This window comes from Trichoderma asperellum, chromosome 2 (assembly GCF_020647865.1).
Source record: "Trichoderma asperellum chromosome 2, complete sequence".
Taxonomy (NCBI): Eukaryota; Fungi; Ascomycota; class Sordariomycetes; order Hypocreales; family Hypocreaceae; genus Trichoderma; species Trichoderma asperellum.
In genome coordinates, this window is record NC_089416.1 from 3,385,061 (window position 1) to 3,407,729 (window position 22,669).

Sequence of the window (22,669 nt, forward strand, 5' to 3'; positions counted from 1 at the left end):
AAAACCCTCTCTATACACCCCCCTTTTCTCAATGCTAGTCTGTAAAATTCGATCCAGGTCAGCTGCGCTTTCTCGTTCTTTTCTCTCTATCTCTCCCCGTTGGATTTGATAGGAGATGGCAAATATGTGTAGGTGTCTCATTAACGGCGTGGGACCATGAAGAGTTGTTCATCGTTACCCCTTTGATGTATGGACACTTGCATGGCGCCCGAGACATTGTGTATTCCCAGAAAAAAAAAAAAAAAGACCCTCCAGGTAGAATATGATGAAGGGACTTGATCTTCTGCTACGTTTCCTTGTGCCGTATCAAACTTGTCGCAGAACCTATGCGTAATGTTTGGTTTGTTTGCTGAGGCGCATCTCTCTCTGATTCCTCATCATAGGAATTGCATGAATCGAGAGTTGCCACGATATTTACATACATGCCCTCTCCATTCGAGGGACTAACACCACTGGATCCATCGTCTGTTTGGGCTAGACATACACTCCTTGGAGAGATCGGGAGAGTCATTGTCATCGAGATCCCTCGTTTTTGCTTTCATCGGCATCCTTTCTCCCTTTCTCTTGCCCCCCATTCTCTTCCAGTCCTAGTGCTTGCGTGCTGTCTACAAGGGGGGTCAAAGCCTGCCGGTACGTGTCCTGCCCAACAGCAGCACGCTTATGACGATTCTCACGACGTTGGGTCCCAGCGTTGACATACACCTTCCCGGACCCGTCAGCGTGGTTAGCTGGAGCCTTATAATTCTGAGTGAGCTGTGACGCAGCAAAAGCAAGGGGGCAATAGTATGTAGCTGCATGTAACGATTTCTTTAACTCGCCTCTGTTGCAAGTTTTTCGTCTCGGCCGCTTCCTTGGCCCTTCCTCCCCCCATAATTGGCTGAGTCAAAATCTCATCGAGATCTCGGGTTTCGCTACTGCGTTATGATTGGAGAACGACTCACCATCCTTACCTTTTTCGTATCTAGGTGAGAAAAAAGCAATTGGCCGCTATATTCGATTCTGTGGAACATACGCAATGGGGGTTCACATTCCATTTGTTTGGTGCGCATGCTCATGTAAGAAGACTGAGCAGCAACAAATCCTAGTAAAGGTTGCCATACATGTCCATTGGTATCAGGAAGCAAATTCATGGAGGCAGCCGCCATTAGATCGGAGATGCTACGTATAATAGTCGTGACTGCTTGCGATGAAACAGCGGCATTTGATATACCATGGGCTGAAACCACTGCTGACCGTCGTGACACTCTCTCTTCGGGTCTCTCCCTTCGGCTACTACACCAACAAATACGCCACCCAGACATGAGCCATTCCTCTTTACAGCCTGGCTTAGATGTAAATGGCATTCTACAGTAGCGGCCTTGGGGCTCAATGGAAGATCATGTAACCTGCACCTGCCACCTCATGATCAGCCACGCCCCGTCAATCCCTCTTGCCCCCATCTGTCACATTTCACACACAGTAGCCCATCTCGTGCCTGGCAGCTAGCCGTAGCATGGCATCGGCCCCGTGCCAGCCACATGGGATTGGCGGGATGGACACGAGATCTTCGTAGTACGACATGATGGTCGATTTTTGCAGAAAAGACTGGAGGATTGAATGGGAAATGATGTCCCCCATGGTGTTACTTGATAGGGAAATGCTCAAAATCAGAGGGAAAACCAGATGAGTTTGTTTTAAACCGCATTCAATTCTGCCATTTGCAAAGTTCCTCATGTTTGAGAGAGAGAGGAAAAAAAAAAAAAGAGTCGCTGAAATGGCAGCAAATACACAAGTCAAATTTGTAATGCAGGCATCTATCTGTATATATACATTTCTTTGAGCAAGCCTATGCATTAGTAGTAGGCTGATAAAAACGCCGTAGTGATGACAAAAACCCCCTCCCTAAAGACCACACTTAAATATAATAGTAAAAGTAATCAATCTCCATAAGATGATCAAATCAGAGCAAAGCAGGGTGGGAAATAGGCTTAGGTATATAGAACCAGCCATCTCAATCTTCTCTCTTTATCTGCCTCCGAGATGAGAAGATATAAACAGCCAATTCCACTCCACTTCTCTCGCGCTCACTCTCTCTCCCATATCATTTTCATTTTCGGTTCGGGACCGGAGGCGGCCCCATCTTCGTCGCGCCGGTATCGACCCGCTTAGAGGCCGGCAATTCTGGCACTTTGAACCCGCCTCCTCCGCCGTTGCCAACTTGCGTGAAGCTGCCGCCCTTGAACCATCGGTCTTCTTCGGCCTTGCGTTTCTTATTGAGGTCGGCTCGGACCTTGGGGTCAACAAGCTCCAATCCCTGAACGGGAGTAAAGGCCAGTGAAGATTGGGTACCAGTCGCAGAGCCAACAGTCGTTCCCACCCCTGAAGACCGCAGTCCTTTGCCTCGAAGATCCATACCAGGAGCCATGCCGAAGCCTCCGATTGACGATGCCGTGCCGCCGCCCAGTGTACTGGCTCCGCCCCAGCCTTTGCTTTTGACGCCGATTTTGGCTCGTGTTCGTTGGTCGACTTGCATGCCTCGGATGCGCCCGTCGTTGGATTGACCGATCATGCCCATGCCCACAGTGCCTTCGCCCATGCCGTAGCCAACTTCTTTCTCCTCTTTGCCAAACGCCATGCGGTTTTGGGCTTTGCGTAGTTCAGTCATGGCGAGGGCTTCCTTGGCTTTCCTGGCCCGGCGACCACCTCGCTTTCGGGCGGGCTTGTCATCTGGTACAGGCAGTGCTCGCTGTCCTTTGTTAGGCGGTGGCTCTGTGAGTTTCTCCAATCTTTCTAAGCAGGCAGACTTCAACTGCTCTCCTGTTGAACCATCAGCACTTGAATGAATGCGGTCGACTCGTGCTGCCAAGACTAGTTTAGCCGCCACGATTCTCATCGCTTGCTTCTTTAGGTCGTTGGGAATGCCCCGGATGATGTCTGAATTGTAGAGATATCCTTGCTGGCGAATTCCAATATTCGTTGCAAGACCGGCTTGTCGTTTCTTGGAGCCCCAAGAAGGGATATTGCATGCAGGCGTCTTGGACAGGCCTGTTAGACCTCCGGCAGCGTTGAGGAGTTGCGCCGCCGTAAGTGATCCAATAAGGATCGTCAGATTGGGTGCAAAGATATTCATGCGCGATTGCACGTATTCTGTAAGCGTCTGTTTTGCCTTGTGCAGGGCAATCATCATCTCGCAGGCTTGGCGCACTCGCTGAAGCTCCTCAGGCACCATTTCATGACCTTTCGATGTTGTAGCTTCCACCGTGACAATCATCAGCGAGGGACCGTCGAGGACGGCTTTGAGCCCAACGCCAAGAGGGTTCTCTGTCGAGGTCTGAAGCGCTTTAATGTTCTCCGCATCCATGGGGCCATTCCCAATGATAGCTACAACCTTGGCATATTCTAATGGGGTCGTAACGAGCCGTTCCAGTTCGGGGAACCTAGTCGAATAATGGTCGCGGATGAATTTGTGAACCAGCGCGACCTCGCCGTCTATCATGGTCGAGAGGCTATTTGATTGTGTCAACAGGTGATACTCGGGATGGTCTTCGATATTGCCGACGTTGGTTTGCTGCGAGGTAGGCTGTGACTTGTAATAGGTGATTTTCTGTAGTATTCGAGCCAACACGTCAGGTCTAATTGCTCATCTCGAAACGATGTAAACGAGCCATCCAAAAGATATAAAAGGGACGGTAGTACTGGGGATAGGGTATAGAGCAGGGAATCTACTAACCTCAAGGATAGGCTCCAGCGTCTGCATCAAACTGGCGACACTGCGAACATCTTTCACGGCACCAAGCTGCATCTTCTCGACCTTTGCTTTGGTGGCCTCTGTATCCTCCATATCATTCATCGCAGCGGCTCCCTCGTCGTCGGACGCTTCTTCATTTTCGTCGTCGTCGACATCCATAGCGTCGCGATCGCCATTTGTCGTCTTTTCGGTGAGCACGAGGCCCTCATTCTCCAGCTCCTCCGCCTCGTCTCCTGAGCTTCCAAAATCGTTGAGCAGGTCATCGGCGACTGTCGACATGGTGACGGCAGGTCAGGCTGACAAGCCTATTGTTCTCGTATGTTTCGTGTATTTCGATAACGCAAAAGATATTGTCTGGGCCAGGTGAAGCGCAAAATGCTGGATTACAAATAGCTTCGCTAGGCTGCCTTTGTTTTTTTGATGTGTTTTGATGAAGCTGCGAGGCTGAGAAACGAATGGTGGTGTAGTAGACTAGCCTTGGCCTTAGTGGTCCGTGCACCATAAATGCTTGACAGATTCTCTTATCGATAAGTCCAGAGCACTTGGACTAGTGCTAGCAGCAGGCTGTCTCGACTTGCAGCTCTTTCAATTCGAGATCTCGCCATCTTGAGGCTGTCTGAGCAAACATTGGTCTACGAGACCTGCTCCAGCCACTGAAGCTGAAATCACAGACTGAAGCTTCTTTGCAGAATTTCCGTCGATTGCCGCCACACGAATCATTTCACAACATGGAGTCCTCGCGTGGCCCGCCGAGGGTCAAAAACAAGGCCGCGGCGCCTGTCCAGATCAGCGCTGAGCAGCTTCTTCGTGAAGCCGTCGACCGACAAGAAGTCCAGATCCAAGCCCCGACGCAGCGATTTGCTGATCTTGAAGAGCTTCACGAGTACCAGGGCAGGAAACGGAAGGAGTTTGAGGATTATGTAAGGCGGAATCGCGTCAAGCTGAGCAATTGGCTTCAGTACGCGCAATGGGAACTGGAACAGAAGGAGTTTGCTCGTGCTCGATCCGTCTTCGAGCGATGCCTTGATGTTCATCCCAACGATGTCCAGGTATGGATGCGATACGTTGAGGCCGAGATGAAATCGAGAAACATCAACCATGCTCGAAATCTCCTTGACCGCGCAGTCACGCGGCTGCCCCGAGTCGATAAAATCTGGTACAAATACGTATACATGGAGGAGATGCTGGGTAATATTCCCGGAACTCGACAGGTTTTTGACAGATGGATGCAATGGCAGCCTAGTGAGGCGGCATGGAGTTCATACATCAAGCTGGAGAAGCGCTATGGAGAATATGACCGAGCCCGCGATATCTTCCGGTCCTTTACCATGGTCCACCCCGAGCCCCGAAACTGGATCAAGTGGGCTAAATTCGAAGAAGAGTATGGGACAAGCGATCTGGTTAGGGAGGTGTTTGGGACGGCAGTTGAAACCCTGGGCGACGAATTCGTGGACGAGAAATTGTTCATTGCCTATGCTCGGTTTGAATCCAAGCTGAAGGAATACGAGCGGGCGAGAGCCATCTACAAATATGCCCTCGACCGCTTGCCTCGATCGAAATCGAGACTGCTGCACAAGGCCTATACCACTTTTGAAAAGCAGTTCGGCGATCAAGACGGCGTGGAAGATGTCGTGCTGTCCAAGAGACGGGTGTATTACGAAGAGCAAGTACGCGAGAACCCCAAAAATTATGACGCCTGGTTCGATTATGCCGGATTAGAAGAAGCATCCAGAGATGCGGATCGTATTCGAGATGTCTACGAGCGAGCAATTGCCCAAGTTCCCCCGACACAAGAGAAGCGACACTGGCGCCGATATATCTATCTCTGGATATTCTACGCTGTTTGGGAGGAGCTCGAGGGACAGGATATCGAACGAGCTCGGCAGATCTACACTACGTGCCTAAACATGATACCCCATAAGAAGTTTACTTTTGCCAAGATATGGCTGCTTGCAGCGCAGTTCGAGATTCGACAAGGCGAACTTGGAGCAGCACGAAAACTGCTAGGACGCGCTATTGGCATGTGCCCCAAGGACAAGATCTTCAATGGATACGTTGACCTCGAGCGGAAGCTGTTCGAATTTGTGCGTTGCCGAACTCTGTACGAGAAGCACGTTCAGTATAACCCGACAAACTGCCAGACATGGATCAAATTTGCCGAGTTGGAGCGCGGCTTGGACGATCTCGATCGCGCGAGAGCCATCTTCGAGCTGGCCGTCAGCCAACCCCAGTTGGACATGCCAGAACTACTGTGGAAAGCTTACATAGACTTTGAAGAAGAAGAAGGAGAGTACGAGAGAACACGCGAGCTGTACGAGCGGCTCCTGGAGAAGACCGGTCACGTCAAGGTCTGGATCAGCTATGCCCACTTCGAAATCAACATTCCCGAGGATGACGAGGCCGAGGGAGAGGATCAAGAAGAGCAGCCCATCAGCGAAGAGGCCAAAGCCCGCGCCCGCAAGGTCTTTGAGCGCGCTCACAAGAGCATGCGCGACAAAGACCTCAAGGAAGAACGCGTCAGCTTACTCAACGCCTGGCTGTCGTTTGAGCGCACGCACGGCACCGAGGAGGATATCGACGCCGTGCAGCAACAGATGCCCCGCAGAATTAAGCGCCGGAGAAGAGTCCAGGACGACAGCGGCGATAACGAGGACGTCTACGAGGAGTACTTTGACTACGTCTTCCCGGCGGACGACCAACAGGCCAAGAATCTGTCCAATATCATGGCTTTGGCGCAGAAATGGAAGCAGACTGGAGGGGATTTATCAGGGGCGTCATAAGAGCTGGCCCGGTAAATATTTGTATTGCCATTTACCTATTTTTCTCTCTGCTTCCCCCTATTCATCTTAATACTGCAACAATACTACAACTCCAAGGCTTGTTCTTCTCATTTCTCTCCGCCCAATATGATTACATAAATGTAAAGCTTTAAATAACAAAACAGGAGATGTATACATCACTCCCATCATCAATGGTTCAAACGAATCATCTTTGCATAAAAAAGCACGTATATCGCATGCGGCCGTTGGATTGTACGTAGTAGTAGATATTAGGTACCAATATACCGGCACTATTCGGCTCACTCATCCAGAAAAGAAGATGCACAGCGACGTCACTAACATCCACCCCTTCTATCAATACCCAAACCAAGGCACATGACGGTGGAGCAAAAGACGGGGTTCGGGCCGCATTTGCGGCGTTTCAAGCTAGAAGCAACAAGGGAGGGGAAAGGAAAAGGGCGCCCGAGATCTTGATGCGGCTGGGTGCCTGTTGCACAAGTGATGATGTCATACATCCTAGATGTTCGAACGTTGGAGTCCTGGATATGGCGCGCGACAGAGATTCTTATTTCCAGTCATACTAGTCTATATCACAGGAAAAAGACATCTAGTCGGCTTAGGTATGAATGATGATTTATTCGAAGCAATTTTAACCCACAAGACAATTTTTTTTCATTTAGTCTTTTATCTTTTCAATATATAGAAACGTATAAACACTCATTAGCGTCAGCAGTCATGATTCGTAAATCTGCGTGAGGCCTTATTGGGCCCCCACAACCAAGGAAATCAATGTAAGCCATCCAAGAATTCCGTCCTCCAACCTGTTTTCCAACCCAAGCGTCCGAGTCATCGAGATCTACCCTTCCTCGCCAGTGCCCGTCCTGGGCCGTCTTTGCCGTAGCCGCTGCACATCCCTTCCCACTTGATCCAAAAATCCGGAATTTTTTACGTTACCTAGCATGGCCATCGCACATAAGCCCAATCCAATCCGCATCCGCTTCATTCCGAATTACATGGACATGCGCTGTCTATCCATGCAGAATACCAAACTCGGCTAATGCATCCGAATAATTGCTGGTTACTCGCATCGATTGATCGAATGATGGCCTTGCTTGAGCGTATCGCATCTCCGCAGCTGCAGTGATACCCTCCTCTCGGATTGATTCCTTATTCTCCGCGAAGAACAAGTCATCAGTAGCGTCGGTGATCTATAGCAAATCAATCATTATTAGTCATTCTGGATATAAATAGAAGATATTAGAGAAGACAAGTAGGCTAAGCTTGAAGCTCAATCTATGTAGTTTGTGCCACGCAGCACATGAAGTCTGATATCATATCCCACTTTGTAGTTGCCACGTGTTTTGATTAGAAAGCAAATATCCAGCTAATGTTAACGCCAACATAGGAAATCAAGATAATCTATCACACCAGGCAAACGGCTTAACGAGTGTGTGAGAGAGCGACCGACGGTAGATGCACTGTGTTGACAAGATAGTGATTCTTATCGCCGCAGCAAGTGCTAGTCTTGAGAGTCAAGGACGGACTTGCAGCATCAGAGGCGGGAAAGCCAGCTGAGAAAGTCTCTAAGCATAGCTGCTTTTGGGGGTTGCATCTCAATTGCTATCCCGTCTGAGAGGCGGTTGGGATAGCTGTGAAACCGCAGTGTACCTGCGATCGATCATGTACGTTTGATCTTCGCCGTCTGCATAGTATCCGTTGTCGTTTCGCGGCGACGATGCCGACCAGCTTGATGATCGTCGCCTGTCTCCAAGTTGCTTGCGTTTCTCTAGCCGTTTCGCGTGGCGACGATCTTTCTCACTCCTCCACTCTCTGCACTCGTGGGTCATCTCCCTGGCTTCTTTGAGCTCTGAGAGAGCACCCTTGATACCAATAGCAGCAATACCTACTGAAGCTGCATCTTGCATGATGGCTTTGGCTTTGAGCTTCTTGGCCTCTTGTGCGCTGAGTAGGCCTTCCTTGACGGCCTCTTGCCGCGCTTTCCTCTTTTCGTAACTTTTGTAGACTCCATGTACTGCGTGAACTGTGGCAACAGCTGCAAGGCCGGTAGTTAGAACCTGCTTACCTCTCATTTTCTTGGCCCTCTTCTCATCCTCAGAAGAGTCTCCTAGGTCAGATTCAGACCCGTAGCCGCCTCTCCGGCGCGAATGGTCTCGAGATCGAGAACGGTCTCGAGATGGGTCACGAGATGCCCCGCGGTGCCTGCGCTCAGAGTCATGGCCACGGCGACGGTATCGAGGATCATCGTATACATGATCATCATCTCGTCGGCCAGAGTGACGCGACTCTCGATCATCGTAGTCGTCGTCGTCGTCGTAGTCGTTTCGTCGGCGACGATCATCAGCGGCCACCATAGCACCACTACCAAAGCCTAGCTTGGCAAGGCCATCCCGTGCTCTGTCTACGACACTGCGGCTTCGGCTTCGGCTGCGGTCTCTCGATGGGCTTCTTGAATCATAGTCGCGGTCACGCCCACGAGACCTCGATCGATCAAGGGCCTTCTTTGCGCCAAGAGCACCCAACCCAGCCGTTGCAAGCGCTGCGAGGCCGACGCCTCCACGACCATCCTTTGATCGTGCACGAGATCGAGAGCGGCTCCTGCCGGTGCGGCGATCTTCTTCGATATCATTCCTAGAGCCGTTGATCAAGCGGTTACCAATCAGACCACCAATGACTGATTCAGCAAGGCCAAGCTTTCCGTGGTCTGCTCCGTGAGCAGCATCCACAGTAGCGGCACCGGCGGCGGCAGTGAGAATTCTCTTAGCCTTTTCTCCTCTCCAACCACCAGGCTCTTTAGCGACACGGAAGGCCTCGGTAGCTCCAGCAAGCAGAGATGCAATAGCGACCTTTTGCTTCTTGCTGGCACCTCCGCCGCTTCTGGAGCCCGAGCCGGAGCGAACGCTTCGGACGCTTCGTGAACCTGGGCTACCGCCACGGCTTCGGGTATCAGAGTGCTTGTCATCGCCTAGGCCAGTGAGGCTTTTGACAGCGGCTCCAAGGCCAGTAGCGGCCAAGGCACTCTCAAGAAAGTTCTTGTGACCTTTTCTCTCTCTAGTGTCGGCCTCGTCGTCCGACGAATAGTATTCATCCAGGCGACCATCACGACCACGTTGGAGAATATAATTTGCCTTTTGATCTTTCTTTGCCTGTTGCTTGCTGTAGAATTCAGCACCTTGGTAGGCAGCAAATGCACCAAGACCGGCGAGAGCGGCCGATGACAAGGCGTTGCGCTGCACTGGAGTACCCCCCTCCTTCTTCGCTTCGTGGCGATCATAGAGTTCCTTGCCACCTACGAGGAGGGCGGCTCCGGCAACGGCAGCAATGATCTTCTCTTGTTTCGACATAGACTTGCTGTGTTTGGGCTTCCTGTCACGATCATCGTCGCCATAGTGGCTACCGCCATGTCTCGAGTAACGTTCGTCCCGGGTATCCAGACGTGTTCCATAGGTGCGGCGATATTCATAATCCTCCTGATAGTAGCCAGGCTCTGCAGAACGAGCACGGCGTACGTCGTGAGAATGGGCGTAGTCTCGTCCGGTTGGTGGAGGGAAGTCGCGGCGAACTTCCTCTACAGAAAGGCTGCTGTCGCGAGGATCCGCCCGAGGGACGAGATCACGGTTCCGGACAGGCTCGCCATAGTTGCGGTCGTCGAAGTAGCGAGGGTCGCGATCATCGACTATTTCCTCACGCAAGTAGCGACGGGAATAATCATAGTCTTGCGGGCTGTGGTGAGCCATTTGGATAAGAGCTGAGACTGCGCTGTCTCCTCTGCAGAAGATGGTTCTTTACGTGTAAGTGCGCTGCTGGCGGGGTAGCTGGTATAATATGCCGCACAAAACCGTGGTGGAAAAAAACAACTGCCGAGTATTGCGTGACTGCGTGAGAATCGATCAGGTAGAACTGCTGAGCGCTGATACTGATTTTGGTGCTGCTGATTTGGGGTTTTTCGTAAGCAGATATACAGCAGAGTATGACGGTTAAGGCAGTTTTTGAGAAGAGTCGGAAAAAAGGATGCGCAAGCAGCAGGACCAAACGATATTTGTCGAATTGGGGCCTGGAAGGAGGGACCTTGGCCACAGAGTCTGCATGAAGCGGCGGGGCAAGACGTAATGGCGACACACAGGACCGGGGGGGAAGGAGCGAGCAGGACGCACCCCTGTCCTGCGTCTTGCCCTTGCCTGACATCGGAATGACCTGCCTTGCCTTGCGCTTGCCCTGCTGTGCTGGAGTGGGCGAGGCGATAGCGCGGCGAGGCAGCCTGAACGGCAGAATTGATGGCCCAGCAGTCAGAGTAAGGACTGCGTTGACATGATGGCATCTACTGTGGCACAGCAGCTGCGCCTCATGGTTCGGTATTGGATGTTGCCTCTGTGCAGACAGCTCTGCCAGAGGATTAGCGAAGCAAACTGAGCCATCTCATCGTCTTCTCATCTACGAGACAGAGGATATTCATTCTAGTAGAGCTCTCATAAACAGCAGACTCGGGGGCGCCGGCCACACCCATTTCGCGCTGTGACTGCTCGCACCGAGCGTCTATTCCAGGCTGTTCTACGTTGGGCATCCAGCTCCAGACCGAAGCTCCAGCTGGGCACCGACAGCTGAACCGCCTCGTTTCTGTCTTGGACGCTTGCTAAGAAGAAAGAGAGTACTTGTCGCCGCATTTCTAGCACGAAAGCGATCTGCCTGCCATCCCAGCCGTCGGCCCAACAGAAAGTAACGAGGCCTTGGCCAGGGCCGTCATCTGATATTGGAAACCAACTGCTGTCCCTATACACAAAAGCCATCCCATGCCGTCTCAACAACCTCTCGGGAGAGCCCATGGCACCCGTCCGCCCAGAGCAAGCCCCAGCGCCACATGGAGGCGTTAAGCCCCCAGCGCCGCTTTTTTTGCGTGTCTTCCAAAAGCTATTCTTTGTTTTCCTTCCATTTTGCTTGATGCGTTCGACCCCGCTTTCGCTCCCACGGCCTCGCTCGCCCGCCTTCTCGTCTCCTCCGTCTTCCCCTTCTCTAGCCACAAGAAGTGCCAGCCACCCGTGACTTGACAATCATTTATTAGCCTTGGATGTGGCTCGTGATGGAATTTATTGGCTGAAAATGGCTGCGTCGGGCAAGCCACTTTTTTTGTTTTTGGTGGAGGGGCTGCTGCCCTTGGTGGGATATGATGTCATCTCACCGAAACGCAAAGCCAAAGCAGATCCCTCAGCACTGCGCTGGCTCTCCAGGTACGTACCTCGTAATTCTCTTTAGAGAGAAGAGAGGTTACTCTCGTGTCACATTTCCTCGTCTATATGCCAGAGAATTGTGTGGCCACTGTTTAATCATACCTCCAACTGCGAAACACGGCTACGGATATTCTATATACACTCTATCTCTTCGCAGATATGAACAGGGAGGGCGCGTCTTTGTCCCCATTCCAGCCTAGTCCCGTGTCGACCGTCACAGCCTCAAGCTGAACAAACGTTCGACCAACAGCTTTTATCCCAGATATGCAATGTCGCCTTCTGTATACCAGCAAGCACCTAGTAATAGTAAAAGTATATAGCTGAGTCCAGAAGAAAGAAATAAACAAGCGATGCATGATACTTGTCGCGCGACTAAGCAGCCAGGCCGTGAGTATGCAGCGACGTATGTGACGAGGCTCGGGCAGGGCAACCATCTACATTCCAACTACGAGCTGTTGTTATTATCTACGAATTTCGAACAATCAGGCCATCATCTCGTGGCTTTTTTTTTATTCTTAATCTTGTTTTCTGTTCCTGAGTTCACTGGTCGCCGCAGCCGTAGACATTAGAGACGCAGACGCTTGATAGTGTCCATTCGCCAAATCATTGCCCTGCCAGATAAGCCAAGCCTCCAGAGATGGCACTTCGCCACTCCATCACCATTGTGCTAGCCGCCATCTCTCTCGCCACAGCACAAAATTCGCCGTTAGTGCCTCTGCTAACTCACCTTATACGGGGGAAATCCATGCTCTCAGTCTGTCTAACTAACCTGGGGTTTCGCTTGTCTATGCAGATATCTTACTCGCACCAACCCAGTCCAGCCTCCAGGCTTCTCTGACGATCCCGCTTTGAGCACGCCCAGACCACTTGTTATCATAACTCCTGGTGGAGTTATAGATGATGATACAAGGAGTACTTCAGACTCTACACTGTAAGCCATCGAATGTTGGACTTGGACCTATCTCTTCTTGTTTTAACTGTATCCCAGCACCCCGGAGACAACTGTGCCTTTTCAAGACGAGGCGCCTATCGAGACTACCACAACAACAAAATCAGCGGTGCCATCTACACTATCTTCGCCGTTTGCAACGTCCACCTCATCTCCACGACTTACACCATCGCCAACAGCAGCAATAACAACGGCGTCATCAACGACTACGACCACGGCGGCGGGGGAAACGACCACGACTACGATAACAGACGACGCAGACGCTCAAGCCGCTTCTACCTCTACCGATCTCTCTCCTATCCCCTTCATAGGACCTCGTTTCGTAAAAAGATCCGCGGTATCGTCAATGGCAAACCCAGCCTCCATGCCAACAGCTTTCGCCAGTGCCGCTGCTGGCCTCATCGCTATTGTCGGGCTAGCTATGGCGTTGTGATCTTATGGCTATATTGCGTAGATTTTACGATCCGATATCATGTAACTAGTATGCTCAGGATATTCTTCACAAAACAATTATACGTCAGAAAGGACGTAAGAGAAAGGAAAGCTCATCTTTCCTCAAGACTCGATGACTGAACTTTTTTTTGGGTTGTATTATTCTTGAATCCTATCGTACATATTGAACAGATCTGCAGCAACATTGTACCACGCTGTCTCGCATCAAAATGCCAGGGACAAATCCAGCCCTGAGAAAAAAAAAAAAACAACCCTCCGAGAAATACGAACTCAAGAAATCGAGAGAAAAAAAAACTGAAAAATCTCATTTTGCAACCATTTTACCAAATTAATAAGCCCACTCAAATGCCCTCGAGCGAATTTTTTTAATGTTCTTTGCTCGTAATCGTCTTGCTTTTTCCTTTTTTTTTTTCGGTTTTGCCTAATTTTTTTTTGTATCCGTCCATCGTTTGTCTAGCGAAAAATGATAATAGGGATGATGATGATATAATAATAATAAAAGATCGATATGGAAATCCTTGTGCGTTTCTCATCAATTGCATGGTAGCTGGTCGCATGTCGAACTATGCTTGGGGATGCAAAAACATGCAAAAACATGAAGTGGCCACTTCATAAGCCCCTCCGAGATCCCAACAGGTGCAAGACTAGTTTGTTGTAATCAAAATCCTGTGAAATAAAACTTTCCCTTGAGCCCCGGGTGTGTGTAAAAGCCATCGATCCTCCACCGAAATCCATATCGGAGTTATCAGTCACGATGGCTGCTCAACCAATAGGATAAGCTTTCCCGCTTCAACACAAGGTTTCCATTGCCCTCGCCCTCGAGCGGTGGCTCTATTTCGTACCCTCAAATTTTTTTCTCGCCCTCGTTGCTTTTTTCTCCTATTCCCAATGTTTTTTTTCTTTCTTCTTTTCACTTTTATCAAAATAAAAGGAAATCCCAAACCAGAATGCAAAACGCTTTTGCTGCGTTGTACTTTCCAGGCCCAAAAAAAAAAAAAACAAGTCTCCAGGGGTATCTTTCCACCCCTTTTTTTGTCGTGCTTTCCTTTCATGGATCGCGAAACGCCCCAATCTCTGCCATCTGCCGCCTTCATCTGCGCATATATACACATGCAAAAGGTAAAAAGAAAAGAGAACGAATCCCTCACAAAGCCAAAAATCCCCAAATAATTCACAGTTGCAACGCTTTTTTATTTTGCCGTTTCCCTTGCCGAGCCGTAGCCAAGAATAGCCAGGCAGAACTGTGACGAAAGAAAAAAAGAAATTGTTAAAATGCGTTGTCGCTCGAACCGTCAAGGAACTGCCATGACAAGCCGTCCAAGCCCTTCGGCTCGGTAACAAGAAACAAATATGTAGGATGCGCCTTCAAGGCTTTTCACCCCGAAAACATAAACGAGAGGTTCGCTAACTGGTAGGAGCGGGTATCGCAGCGCCGCCACAGTAGAGTACGACACTCTGCTGCACCATTTACTCGTTCTGCACCCCATTTGTTACCACGCTGTCAACGGGTGTCTCCGCATGTCCGTTCACCGCAGCCTCGCCGAGTGGAATGACACCTGAAGGAGCAAAATCAGGCACGTCAGCCGACAGCTGGCTAGAAGCAGCAAAGCCGTTGACGTGGCCGTTTACATATCCGTTGACTCCTTGGCTAGCAATGGATTCGTCGGGCAGTTGCTGGAACGGAGCCTCAACGTGGGCTGCATAGGCAGGCGGCGAAGCCATACCATATGGGACAGGCATTCCGTTAAACTGCGGTGGCATCGGCACTGGTGCCGTTCGGTTCTTGTATGTGAACTGAGCTGGTCCGTGGGTTTTAGCAAAGTCCTCTCGGACATCCATTGGCAGAACAAAGCTTTCCCAAGACTCGCTTCGTCGCACACGCTCGACGTCATCATCGCCCACAACGAGGTCGACCTCAGTAGAAAGCTCACAGACCGCACGAACCATGGCGATATCGGCAGAGAGATCTCGCACACGTTTGAAAGAGGCAATGAAGTGCAAGGGCACGAAGCCTTGCGAGTCCATTCGTGCACGGAGATAGACATCCTTGCACAAGTTCTCGATCGAGAAGTAGTACTCGACCTGGCTCTTCAGCACTGGCACAAGCATGTTGTCCCAGTAGGGCTGCTGGAAAGGCATTGCCGCCATCGGCGCGAGCGGATACTCGTATGGGCCAAACTGATTTTGAACCTGAGGAATGCGTGTTGATCCATTGGGGAGAGACATTCGGTGGTAGTTTCCAGCGTTGTTTCGACCACCACGACCGCCCCTCTGGTTAGGCACATACATCTGACCATGACCGCCTTGTCTAGCGGGCGGGCTATAGGGGCCCTGACCTCGTCCACCCATCGTGCCAGACGAAGAGAAGTTGGAGGCGGTATGCTGGTGCTGGGCGTTGGCGGGATGGTGTCCACCACGTCCACGGTATGCGCCTCGTGGTCTATCATTGCGGTTTTCTGTTCGTTCACGAACGGCATGACCCTGCTCCTTAAACCATGAGTATTAGTCCATCATTCCAAGAAAAAAAAATAGCGGTGGGATCGGCATGAAAGCCTTCCTTCGTCTTCTCTCTTTCCACTCCCCTTCTTATTTGCAGCTATTAATCATGAATCACTTACATTAGAGTTAGATGCGGCATCCTTCTTATCGGTACCGGTTTGGTTTACAGCTTTCCTCTGCTCACGCGTGTTGGACATATCTGCAGATGCCCGCTTGCTAGCCTGAGGCAAAGAAGCATTTCGGTTCGGGCCGTTGGCGCCATCACGAGGGCGATCCTTGTTGCTGTTGTTGCCGTTGTTCTCGCTGAATTTGCCCTGGTTGGCAACGGGGGTGGTAGCCTTGTCACTGGCGTGTGATGATCCCGTAGCCCTGGGACCATTGGCGCTTCTGGCTCCACCACGAGGTTTAGAGTTACGCATCTGAGGGAGCTGCGTTTCGAAGTTGACGCTTGGCACGTAGTCCATCGTAACCCACTTCTGTCTTGGCTTTGACTGGGATCCATCTTCTGAGGCATCCTTCTCAACACGATCGGTCTTCTCAGCAGGCTTCTTCTTCTCTTCCTTGATAGCCGTCTCGGGAGTGGGCCAAGCCGATGTATCGGCGACTGAAGGGGGAACATCGCCTCTGCTGGCATCCTTGTCTGCTGCCCTTGAGCCGCGGCTGGCATTCCTCTCAGGTCGAGGGGCATCGACTGGCTTTCGAGGGGCTTTGACGCCATTTGGTACGTTCTCACGCTGGCTAGCGGCGGGAACACCGTTCTCAGTCGCCTTGGAGGACACGTCGGACTTGGACACGCCGTTGCTTGTTTGCTCTGATGGCTTAGTCTTAGCCTGCGCTTCCGCCCGCTGTCGCCATATATTGACAGATGGAATTGGCGCTTCAAACAGCTCAACTTTGGGAGCCTCTTTTTCAGGCTCCTGTTCCTTCTCTGCCGCTGATTGGTCGCTGGCCTGCTTTTCGGCAGCCCTGGACTTCTTAGACTTCCGTGGTCTCCTGGAGTCCTGCTCGTCGACCGATCGTGTAGTCGTGCTCGAGGACCTCGTGCCCTTGTCGCCTCGTCGCCATGGGCGATCTAACCTTCCAGATTCATCGTCTCGCAGAGGTTCACGGCGCGTCTCTTGGACATCCTCGGATCGAGCTCCGGCCTCAGAACCAGTGCTGCTGACAATATCTTGCTTTCCTGCGTTGGCAGGGGAATCGGCGCTTCGGACGGCGGCAGTGGACTCGGTCGCGCTTTCGACGTCTGTGTTAGCCTTGGGCGCGGCTGCAGATGGCTGAGAGTCCTGAACAGGCTGTCCAGAGAGGGTATTTGATGGCACAGTGCCTTGGCCCTTGGCGGCCTGCGCATAAGAGAAAGCTGAAGCGGTCGCCATTTTGAATGGAACCGAAAGAGGAGAGAGGGTGGAAAAAGAAAAAGAAATGATTTGGGAGAGAGGCGGATGGCTTTCACAACTTCAACAGAGTGAGAAAGCTCGGCGTGGTCCCAAAGTCGCACTTCGCCGCGGTCAGATGTATTCTCTGGAAGACAAGAGGCTCCAGAAAATTTTCGTTGGCGTGGCTGAAAACGCAAATGATGCACCAGCAACACAGCCTAGAAGAAGACCAAAGGCAACTAATTTCTTTTGTCTGGGTGGATGATTCTCAGAACGAGAAGCAATCGCGTATAAAATCCGTAGCTGTTAAGCGGGACGGTCGTCTCTTAAGCCCAGGCAAAGGGATCAAGATCACGTCGGTAGTGGCGGAGGGGCCTGAAAATAAGAATCGGTCCAAAACACACACGAGGCGGCCGGTCGGCAAAAGGCGCCTCAAGGCGGTGGCAGTCGCGTACTCAAGCCTCCAAGCGTCGCACGTCTGGGTGGAAGGACAAAGAAGCAGGCCGAGCACAAGTCAGTCAGCCCGAGCCAAAGGGAGAGCAAGAGGTGACAAAACAGGCTGCCGGATTGAGGGCGACCGGGGTGCAGGAGGAATAACTTGCTGCAGTGAGGCACGCGGGCAATGCAGGGAATGAAAAGAAAAGAAAAAACCAGCTGCGCTCCTGGACAGGACGCGGCGCAGCCTGTGAGAGACGGTCAAACAGAGGCCAACCGGCGCGGCAATTCTTCAGAATTGACTGGTCAAGATGGTGGTGAAGAGGAATGAAGAGGGCACAAAGGGCAGAACGAAAAAGGCAAGTTGATAATTTTTTTTTCGTTGTGTGAATAATAAATTTTTTTTGGTTCCCCTCTCTTTCCAACGATAGGGCGCCTAGACGGGTTTGGCGGGTTTGGCGGGTTCTGGGGCCCAGGACAGGTCCTGAAAGCGGAGCGCTGGGCGGCCTAAGAGTTACAGCGGTCTCCAGCGGGCGGCCTGGCGCTGGATTACTGAGTGCAGTTGGCCCCAGCGGACCTATGGAAACGCGCTGTCACAGCGATGGCGGTCCCGAGCTAGCGGTAGTATGGAAGCCTTGAGCCCGTTTAGAAAAAAAAAAAAAAAATGGAATTCAATTAGGAAAGGGAAAAAAAAAAAAATTGAATAGCCCTTGCTCCGTGAATATGATGCAATTCTATTTGTCTGACTGAGGGCAGCCCTTTGGGGCTTTCTGCGGCCCACACCTGGATAATGTAAAATCGTTCGCTGCAAGTGGAGTGATGGAAAATGCGCGAATATGAATATGGCTTGTGCAAAGTCAGCCGAGCGAGAGTCGGGTCAAATCGGTGGCTTGGGCGTGTTCAATATTGCTAAAAGAGAGAAGAGAGAGAGAGAGAAAGAGAGAGAGAGAGATGCCGAGTGTTCTCGTTCTGTTCGCGGAGAAGAGCAGAGCCGATGACCTAGCCAGGCACTCCCGGCCACGACGTGGTAAATAAGCACTTTCTTTTGTTTTGCTTTTTTCCATATATTTTTACTTCGTCTTTTGTTGCTATGCACCCGAGGCTTGTTTGCTGCTCGGATACGAACCTACATCAGCGCAGCAGCGAATTGCAGCCCGGCATGAGACATGCGTCGTTAGTGCGGAGCCCATTAAAGTTGTGTGCGCGGCGGTGATTTGTAGCGGTACATGCACGGAGGAGGCAACTCTTCCGCAGTTATAGACAATTATGGGGGATTATTATTCCGCATCCCAGTTTCATCATCCAGCTACTTAGTTGTTACTTAAAGCAATTAGCCCATAATATAAAATTATTTAATTAAATATAATATTTTAAAAGTAGCAGTAATAACAGTAATAGAAATAGTAAAAGTAATAAAAGTAACAGAAGCAGTAAAGGCAGTAAAGGCAGTAAAGGCAGTAGAGGTAGTAGAGGTAGTAGAGGTAGTAAAGGTACTAGTAGGTAGTAGAGGTAGTAGAGGTACTCGTAGAAGTAATAGAAGTTTCTCCTGCGGTTGTGTTAAAAAAAAAAAAGCGGCAGCGAGCGAGGGCCCTCGAACAAGGCCAAGCAATCAATCAAGTCACAATAATAAGCGGCTCCTGGGGGGGCCCATCTGGATTCTCCTCTATTGAGGCCGCTTCAGCCGCGGGAATGCGTTTGGTCGGGCATGCGGCAGGTCGGGGTCGCACACAGCTCTGATTGTGGGCAATGCTATTGGCAGCCCGAAAAGCTGAGGCTTTCGACTTTCTCTTTGCGGCCTCCTATTTGTTTCCGTGATCAACAGGCTGTGCCCGTGCCGGGAGATCGCCCGGCGTTATTCGCGACACTCTGCCCTTTTATCATGGATGGTATTCTCGATACCCTTGAATTTCCCTTATCCCTTATCGTTCTTATCGACAAGCGATATCCCGCAATCGATCATACGGGCGGCGGGCACTTATTTTTATTTTTTTTCCTAGGAGAATAAAAGTAGGAGCCGGAACTGTCAGCCATGGTTGGCTCGTCGTCTCCTCTCCCCTGCCTGCCTAGGTATTTGTGCCAGCTGTTTTAATTTTCTTAAACAAAAATCTCTCATGCACCCCATGACAAGGTAGCGGTACTTTAATGTGGAGGAGTGCACAAGCAGGAACTTGCCTGGTGAGACGCAAATGCTACCTGTACTAATAATGGTAATACCTACAGTACCTGCCTGACAGCGAGTAATACGTACATGGGCCGCAGGCATCGTAAGAGTCATCGTTGCCGAGGCGCCTTGTCTCAGTCCAGATTCTTGCTTGCACGCACACACATTTTTTCACCCACCCTTGCGGGCGTCACAAAACGATACCAGGTCAAAAAAAGAAGCAGCCTGAGGAGCAGCCGCAGCAGCTCATCTCAGCCCAGTTTCCCGTTTTCATATTCCGTACATGTACCTACTTGTCATTTTTCCCCACGGACAGGGCTTCTCCGGGCTTACGTACAGGTACTCTGTACTAAGGATTTGTTTGCTTTTTCGGCTGAGACTGTGGCTTGCGATTTGTCTGGGCATCTTAATGTAGCGCTACTTTTAGCGAAACACCTACAGCCACTGTACCCAGCATTAGAGTACCAGTACAGGTACCTCTTGCATACCAACCTCCGGGCTGCAGGATGTATATCGGAGGTACGGCACTCGGAGTTGCGCTCAACGACAGGCAGAGACGGCGTTTAAGCGATGCGCCGCTCTCGCACGATGCAAACTCTACTAGTAGTAGCACTAAATTTATGCTCATTTTGGACATGCGGCCTCTCCTATTCGAACGTGCGAATCTGCTAAGGTAGGTACCGGCATGATGCGCATCTCATTCCATTGTTATCCTGTACTAGTACCTGGGGAACAACCAGCATGACAGCCCATCAAAGGGATATTGGTGGCACAGAAGCATAGAGAATTTAGAGACGGCCAATCAGAGCCATCCCTCCTAACCGGCCACTACTATATTCCAAAGGCCTCTGACATGGCAGGTGACCTCTTGTCGGCGGCTCGCCTTGCTAGCCTGTATGCGAGCTCTCGGCACGTGGATGAGATGTGCCGTGCTTTTTAGTCAATAACCGGGGAGATTCATGCATTAGTACCTCCCAAGGGAAGGCATTCTTAAGCATGAAGATGGATAACTGGTATCGGTAAATTTCCAGATTATAGCATGTTTCTTATCAGATTTACCCATATCGCTAGAATGTGCTACTACCCAGCAACTGGCTATTCTTGAAATGGTTTGAGGCTCTGGCTAGGCTTCTCACATGGTACATATATCCATAAGCATTATAAAACAAAGTAACAAAATCCTATCAAAGGAGCATCATGGGGAGGACTTTTATTTCGGCGGATGATGGAACCCCGCTTGCTAATACGTCTCGACCGGCACTCACCCTGAAAGCCATGCAGTTGCTTGTCTTGCTCCGAACGAAGTAGCGAGGCGCAAACCCGTGGAACCCATCGGGAAATAGCTGACCAAATACCAAATCAAGGCAGCAAGTTGAATCAAGGACGCGAAAAGGGTGAGGATGGTGCTATGGACCTTTGTTATGTTAGCACACCCCTCAGTTATACCGCAGCCTAGCCCTCTCTCTTCCACTCTTCCTGCCTGTTGGGGTCTCAACATACCTTGATAGCAAACACGAGAGTCATTGCTATGGATCCAAAGTAGGCAGCGGTAAAAGGTAGTCTAGGCGCGGAGAAAAGATGATAGATGTAATTCATAGGTCCCATAATGGCAGCAAAAGATGCCAGGAAGAGTGCCGATCCAACTGTCCATCTAAGTGGGGGGTTAGCGCTGCGCAACTACTCGTACAAGGGGTATTGGCTCCGGCAGGTAGAGACGCATGCAGGTAATTCATGCAAATACCGTCTGCCGAGAACTCCGGCCGTGCATATATTGTATGCATGCATGTGTGAATAGGTGTGGCAGGTGTCAAGGTTGGATTGTTGGGGAGCAGAGGGGTCAAAGAAGGAGCAAAAGCTGGGCGAGCGACAATGTCGAGGGGATGCAACGACGTCATCCAAGACTTACAGAATCACAAATTTGCGTGGTCTCAGAGAAAGGACAGGGAAGAGGGTGAAGCAGATGACGAAACAGGCAGCGGCAGCGAGATTGCAAAAGGCAAATACCAGCATGCGGTCCCATCGACTCACTACACTCCATGTTAGCTACATCCAGCCACGAGGCGCAACATCTGCATCACATGCAGCATCTTAAGTGCGAGCTAGAGCTGCAATGCACATGTTTCGCCTGCAGGGGGGGTCGCCCGCAATGTGGGTGATGGGACAATGTCCAGATTGACTCACAAACGAACCAGCCCTCCTCTTCTTCACGCCGACTGGGCGCCGGCAGAGGCGCTCCAGGACCTTCCGATGTGGGAAGAACCGTATATCCACGATCTTGAAAAGGGTTCAGACTCTGGAGAGAGGATAGGAGGCCAGATGACTGCTGTGACGTTGTGATGGGCGCATCTTGACGACGGCTCCAGCCCAGGGAGTTAATGGAATCTCGAAAACTGGCAGAAGCCATAATAGGCCGAAGATCGTATCCCCAAAGTTTGACAGCAGCAGCAGCAGCGCGCAAGGTAAACGCCCGATCGACACGGCAAAGCCTCGAAATAAACCCTCGCAGAGAAGAGAGGGGGGTTTCTTGTCTCCCGATCAACAATAGATAGATGACAGCCCTAGGAGCTTAGAAACTGCTAGCTCCACTGAAGACATGGTCAGTCAGGGGGCATGATCAATTATGTATAGAAGCGCAGAATGTGGCTTGGAAAAGATAGCTTGACGAGACGCTGGCGCAAGCGAGATGGAGGGTGGATGGGGCCAGAGAAGCCTACCAGATTGGAGCCGTCGTGAGGCGACAAACGGGCACGAGGCAGCGGCCGCGTCGGGATAGATCGCGACCGCGCGTACCGCTGGACGAGCACGGGCGGCAATGGATGGTGGGGGAGAGCTAGAGCAGAGGTCGAAGCGGTCGAGGACGTCGAAGATGGCCAGAGCAGGTCCGGATGTGAAATCTGGCAGCGGGAGCGAGATGTTTGACGGGTGGAGGTTTGGGCCAGATACTGGGGGTGTGGGATGGAAGTCGATACGTCGTTGGAGGGGGCACATGATTGGCAGCACTGGGGCCAGGGCGCAATTACGGGGTGGTAACACCGCTGGGGTTCAGCGAGCT

The 22,669-nt window shown here is 51.1% G+C and overlaps 7 protein-coding genes across 9 annotated transcripts; 2 read left to right on the plus strand and 5 right to left on the minus strand.

Annotated features, from left to right (window-relative positions):
- Nucleotides 1-1,692: 1,692 nt before the first annotated feature.
- Nucleotides 1,693-4,162, minus strand: TrAFT101_003420 (uncharacterized protein). Of its 2 annotated transcripts, none has more exons than XM_024907373.2 (2): nucleotides 3,710-4,162; nucleotides 1,693-3,583 (listed from the first exon to the last, which is right to left on the minus strand). In XM_024907373.2, the coding sequence occupies exons 1-2, from the start codon at nucleotides 4,004-4,006 to the stop codon at nucleotides 2,087-2,089; spliced, it is 1,794 nt and encodes a 597-aa protein (XP_024766822.1). In that variant the 5' UTR covers nucleotides 4,007-4,162; the 3' UTR covers nucleotides 1,693-2,086. The 2 variants fall into 2 exon arrangements, with proteins under 2 accessions (XP_024766822.1, XP_065982988.1); XM_066126881.1 differs by having other exon boundaries at nucleotides 1,693-3,611.
- Nucleotides 4,163-4,333: 171 nt separating this feature from the next.
- Nucleotides 4,334-6,841, plus strand: CLF1 (NineTeen Complex (NTC) component). The gene has a single exon (XM_024902266.2). The coding sequence runs from the start codon at nucleotides 4,456-4,458 to the stop codon at nucleotides 6,505-6,507; it is 2,052 nt and encodes a 683-aa protein (XP_024766821.1). The 5' UTR covers nucleotides 4,334-4,455; the 3' UTR covers nucleotides 6,508-6,841.
- Nucleotides 6,842-7,160: 319 nt separating this feature from the next.
- Nucleotides 7,161-11,587, minus strand: TrAFT101_003422 (uncharacterized protein). Of its 2 annotated transcripts, XM_066126882.1 has the most exons (2): nucleotides 8,591-11,587; nucleotides 7,161-7,715 (listed from the first exon to the last, which is right to left on the minus strand). In XM_066126882.1, the coding sequence occupies exons 1-2, from the start codon at nucleotides 10,260-10,262 to the stop codon at nucleotides 7,699-7,701; spliced, it is 1,689 nt and encodes a 562-aa protein (XP_065982989.1). In that variant the 5' UTR covers nucleotides 10,263-11,587; the 3' UTR covers nucleotides 7,161-7,698. The 2 variants fall into 2 exon arrangements, with proteins under 2 accessions (XP_065982989.1, XP_024766820.1); XM_024907372.2 differs by having other exon boundaries at nucleotides 7,161-10,981.
- Nucleotides 11,588-12,198: 611 nt separating this feature from the next.
- On the plus strand, nucleotides 12,199-13,500 carry TrAFT101_003423 (uncharacterized protein). Its single transcript, XM_024903220.2, has 3 exons — nucleotides 12,199-12,452; nucleotides 12,541-12,678; nucleotides 12,736-13,500. Exons 1-3 carry the CDS (start codon nucleotides 12,385-12,387, stop codon nucleotides 13,127-13,129), a joined length of 600 nt encoding a protein of 199 aa, XP_024766819.1. The 5' UTR covers nucleotides 12,199-12,384; the 3' UTR covers nucleotides 13,130-13,500.
- Nucleotides 13,251-18,496, minus strand: TrAFT101_003424 (uncharacterized protein). The gene is made up of 2 exons (XM_066126883.1): nucleotides 15,768-18,496; nucleotides 13,251-15,630 (listed from the first exon to the last, which is right to left on the minus strand). Exons 1-2 carry the CDS (start codon nucleotides 17,019-17,021, stop codon nucleotides 14,617-14,619), a joined length of 2,268 nt encoding a protein of 755 aa, XP_065982990.1. The 5' UTR covers nucleotides 17,022-18,496; the 3' UTR covers nucleotides 13,251-14,616.
- A 2,382-nt stretch (nucleotides 18,497-20,878) lies between these two features.
- On the minus strand, nucleotides 20,879-22,021 carry TrAFT101_003425 (uncharacterized protein; the record flags this gene model as incomplete). The annotated part of the gene is made up of 4 exons (XM_024903240.2): nucleotides 20,879-21,031; nucleotides 21,118-21,268; nucleotides 21,524-21,644; nucleotides 21,799-22,021. The coding sequence occupies 4 exons, from the start codon at nucleotides 22,019-22,021 to the stop codon at nucleotides 20,879-20,881; spliced, it is 648 nt and encodes a 215-aa protein (XP_024766817.1).
- Nucleotides 22,022-22,152: 131 nt separating this feature from the next.
- On the minus strand, nucleotides 22,153-22,605 carry TrAFT101_003426 (uncharacterized protein; the record flags this gene model as incomplete). The annotated part of the gene is made up of 2 exons (XM_066126884.1): nucleotides 22,153-22,202; nucleotides 22,332-22,605. 2 exons carry the CDS (start codon nucleotides 22,603-22,605, stop codon nucleotides 22,153-22,155), a joined length of 324 nt encoding a protein of 107 aa, XP_065982991.1.
- Between the last annotated feature and the right edge of the window lie 64 nt (nucleotides 22,606-22,669).

What these genes read in the sequence shown, in the direction of transcription:
- CLF1 (XM_024902266.2), top strand. Translation starts at nt 4,456, where the DNA reads ATGGAGTCCTCGCGTGGCCCGCCGAGGGTCAAAAACAAGGCCGCGGCG.
- TrAFT101_003420 (XM_024907373.2), bottom strand. Translation starts at nt 4,006, where the DNA reads ATGTCGACAGTCGCCGATGACCTGCTCAACGATTTTGGAAGCTCAGGA. An exon ending in CGCTGGAGCCTATCCTTGAG is followed by an intron (nt 3,584 to 3,709) that starts GTTAGTAGATTC and finishes CGAATACTACAG; the next exon opens with AAAATCACCTATTACAAGTC.
- TrAFT101_003422 (XM_024907372.2), bottom strand. Translation starts at nt 10,262, where the DNA reads ATGGCTCACCACAGCCCGCAAGACTATGATTATTCCCGTCGCTACTTG.
- TrAFT101_003423 (XM_024903220.2), top strand. Translation starts at nt 12,385, where the DNA reads ATGGCACTTCGCCACTCCATCACCATTGTGCTAGCCGCCATCTCTCTC. An exon ending in GCCACAGCACAAAATTCGCC is followed by an intron (nt 12,453 to 12,540) that starts GTTAGTGCCTCT and finishes TTGTCTATGCAG; the next exon opens with ATATCTTACTCGCACCAACC. An exon ending in AGTACTTCAGACTCTACACT is followed by an intron (nt 12,679 to 12,735) that starts GTAAGCCATCGA and finishes ACTGTATCCCAG; the next exon opens with CACCCCGGAGACAACTGTGC.
- TrAFT101_003424 (XM_066126883.1), bottom strand. Translation starts at nt 17,021, where the DNA reads ATGGCGACCGCTTCAGCTTTCTCTTATGCGCAGGCCGCCAAGGGCCAA. An exon ending in ATGCCGCATCTAACTCTAAT is followed by an intron (nt 15,631 to 15,767) that starts GTAAGTGATTCA and finishes TTTAAGGAGCAG; the next exon opens with GGTCATGCCGTTCGTGAACG.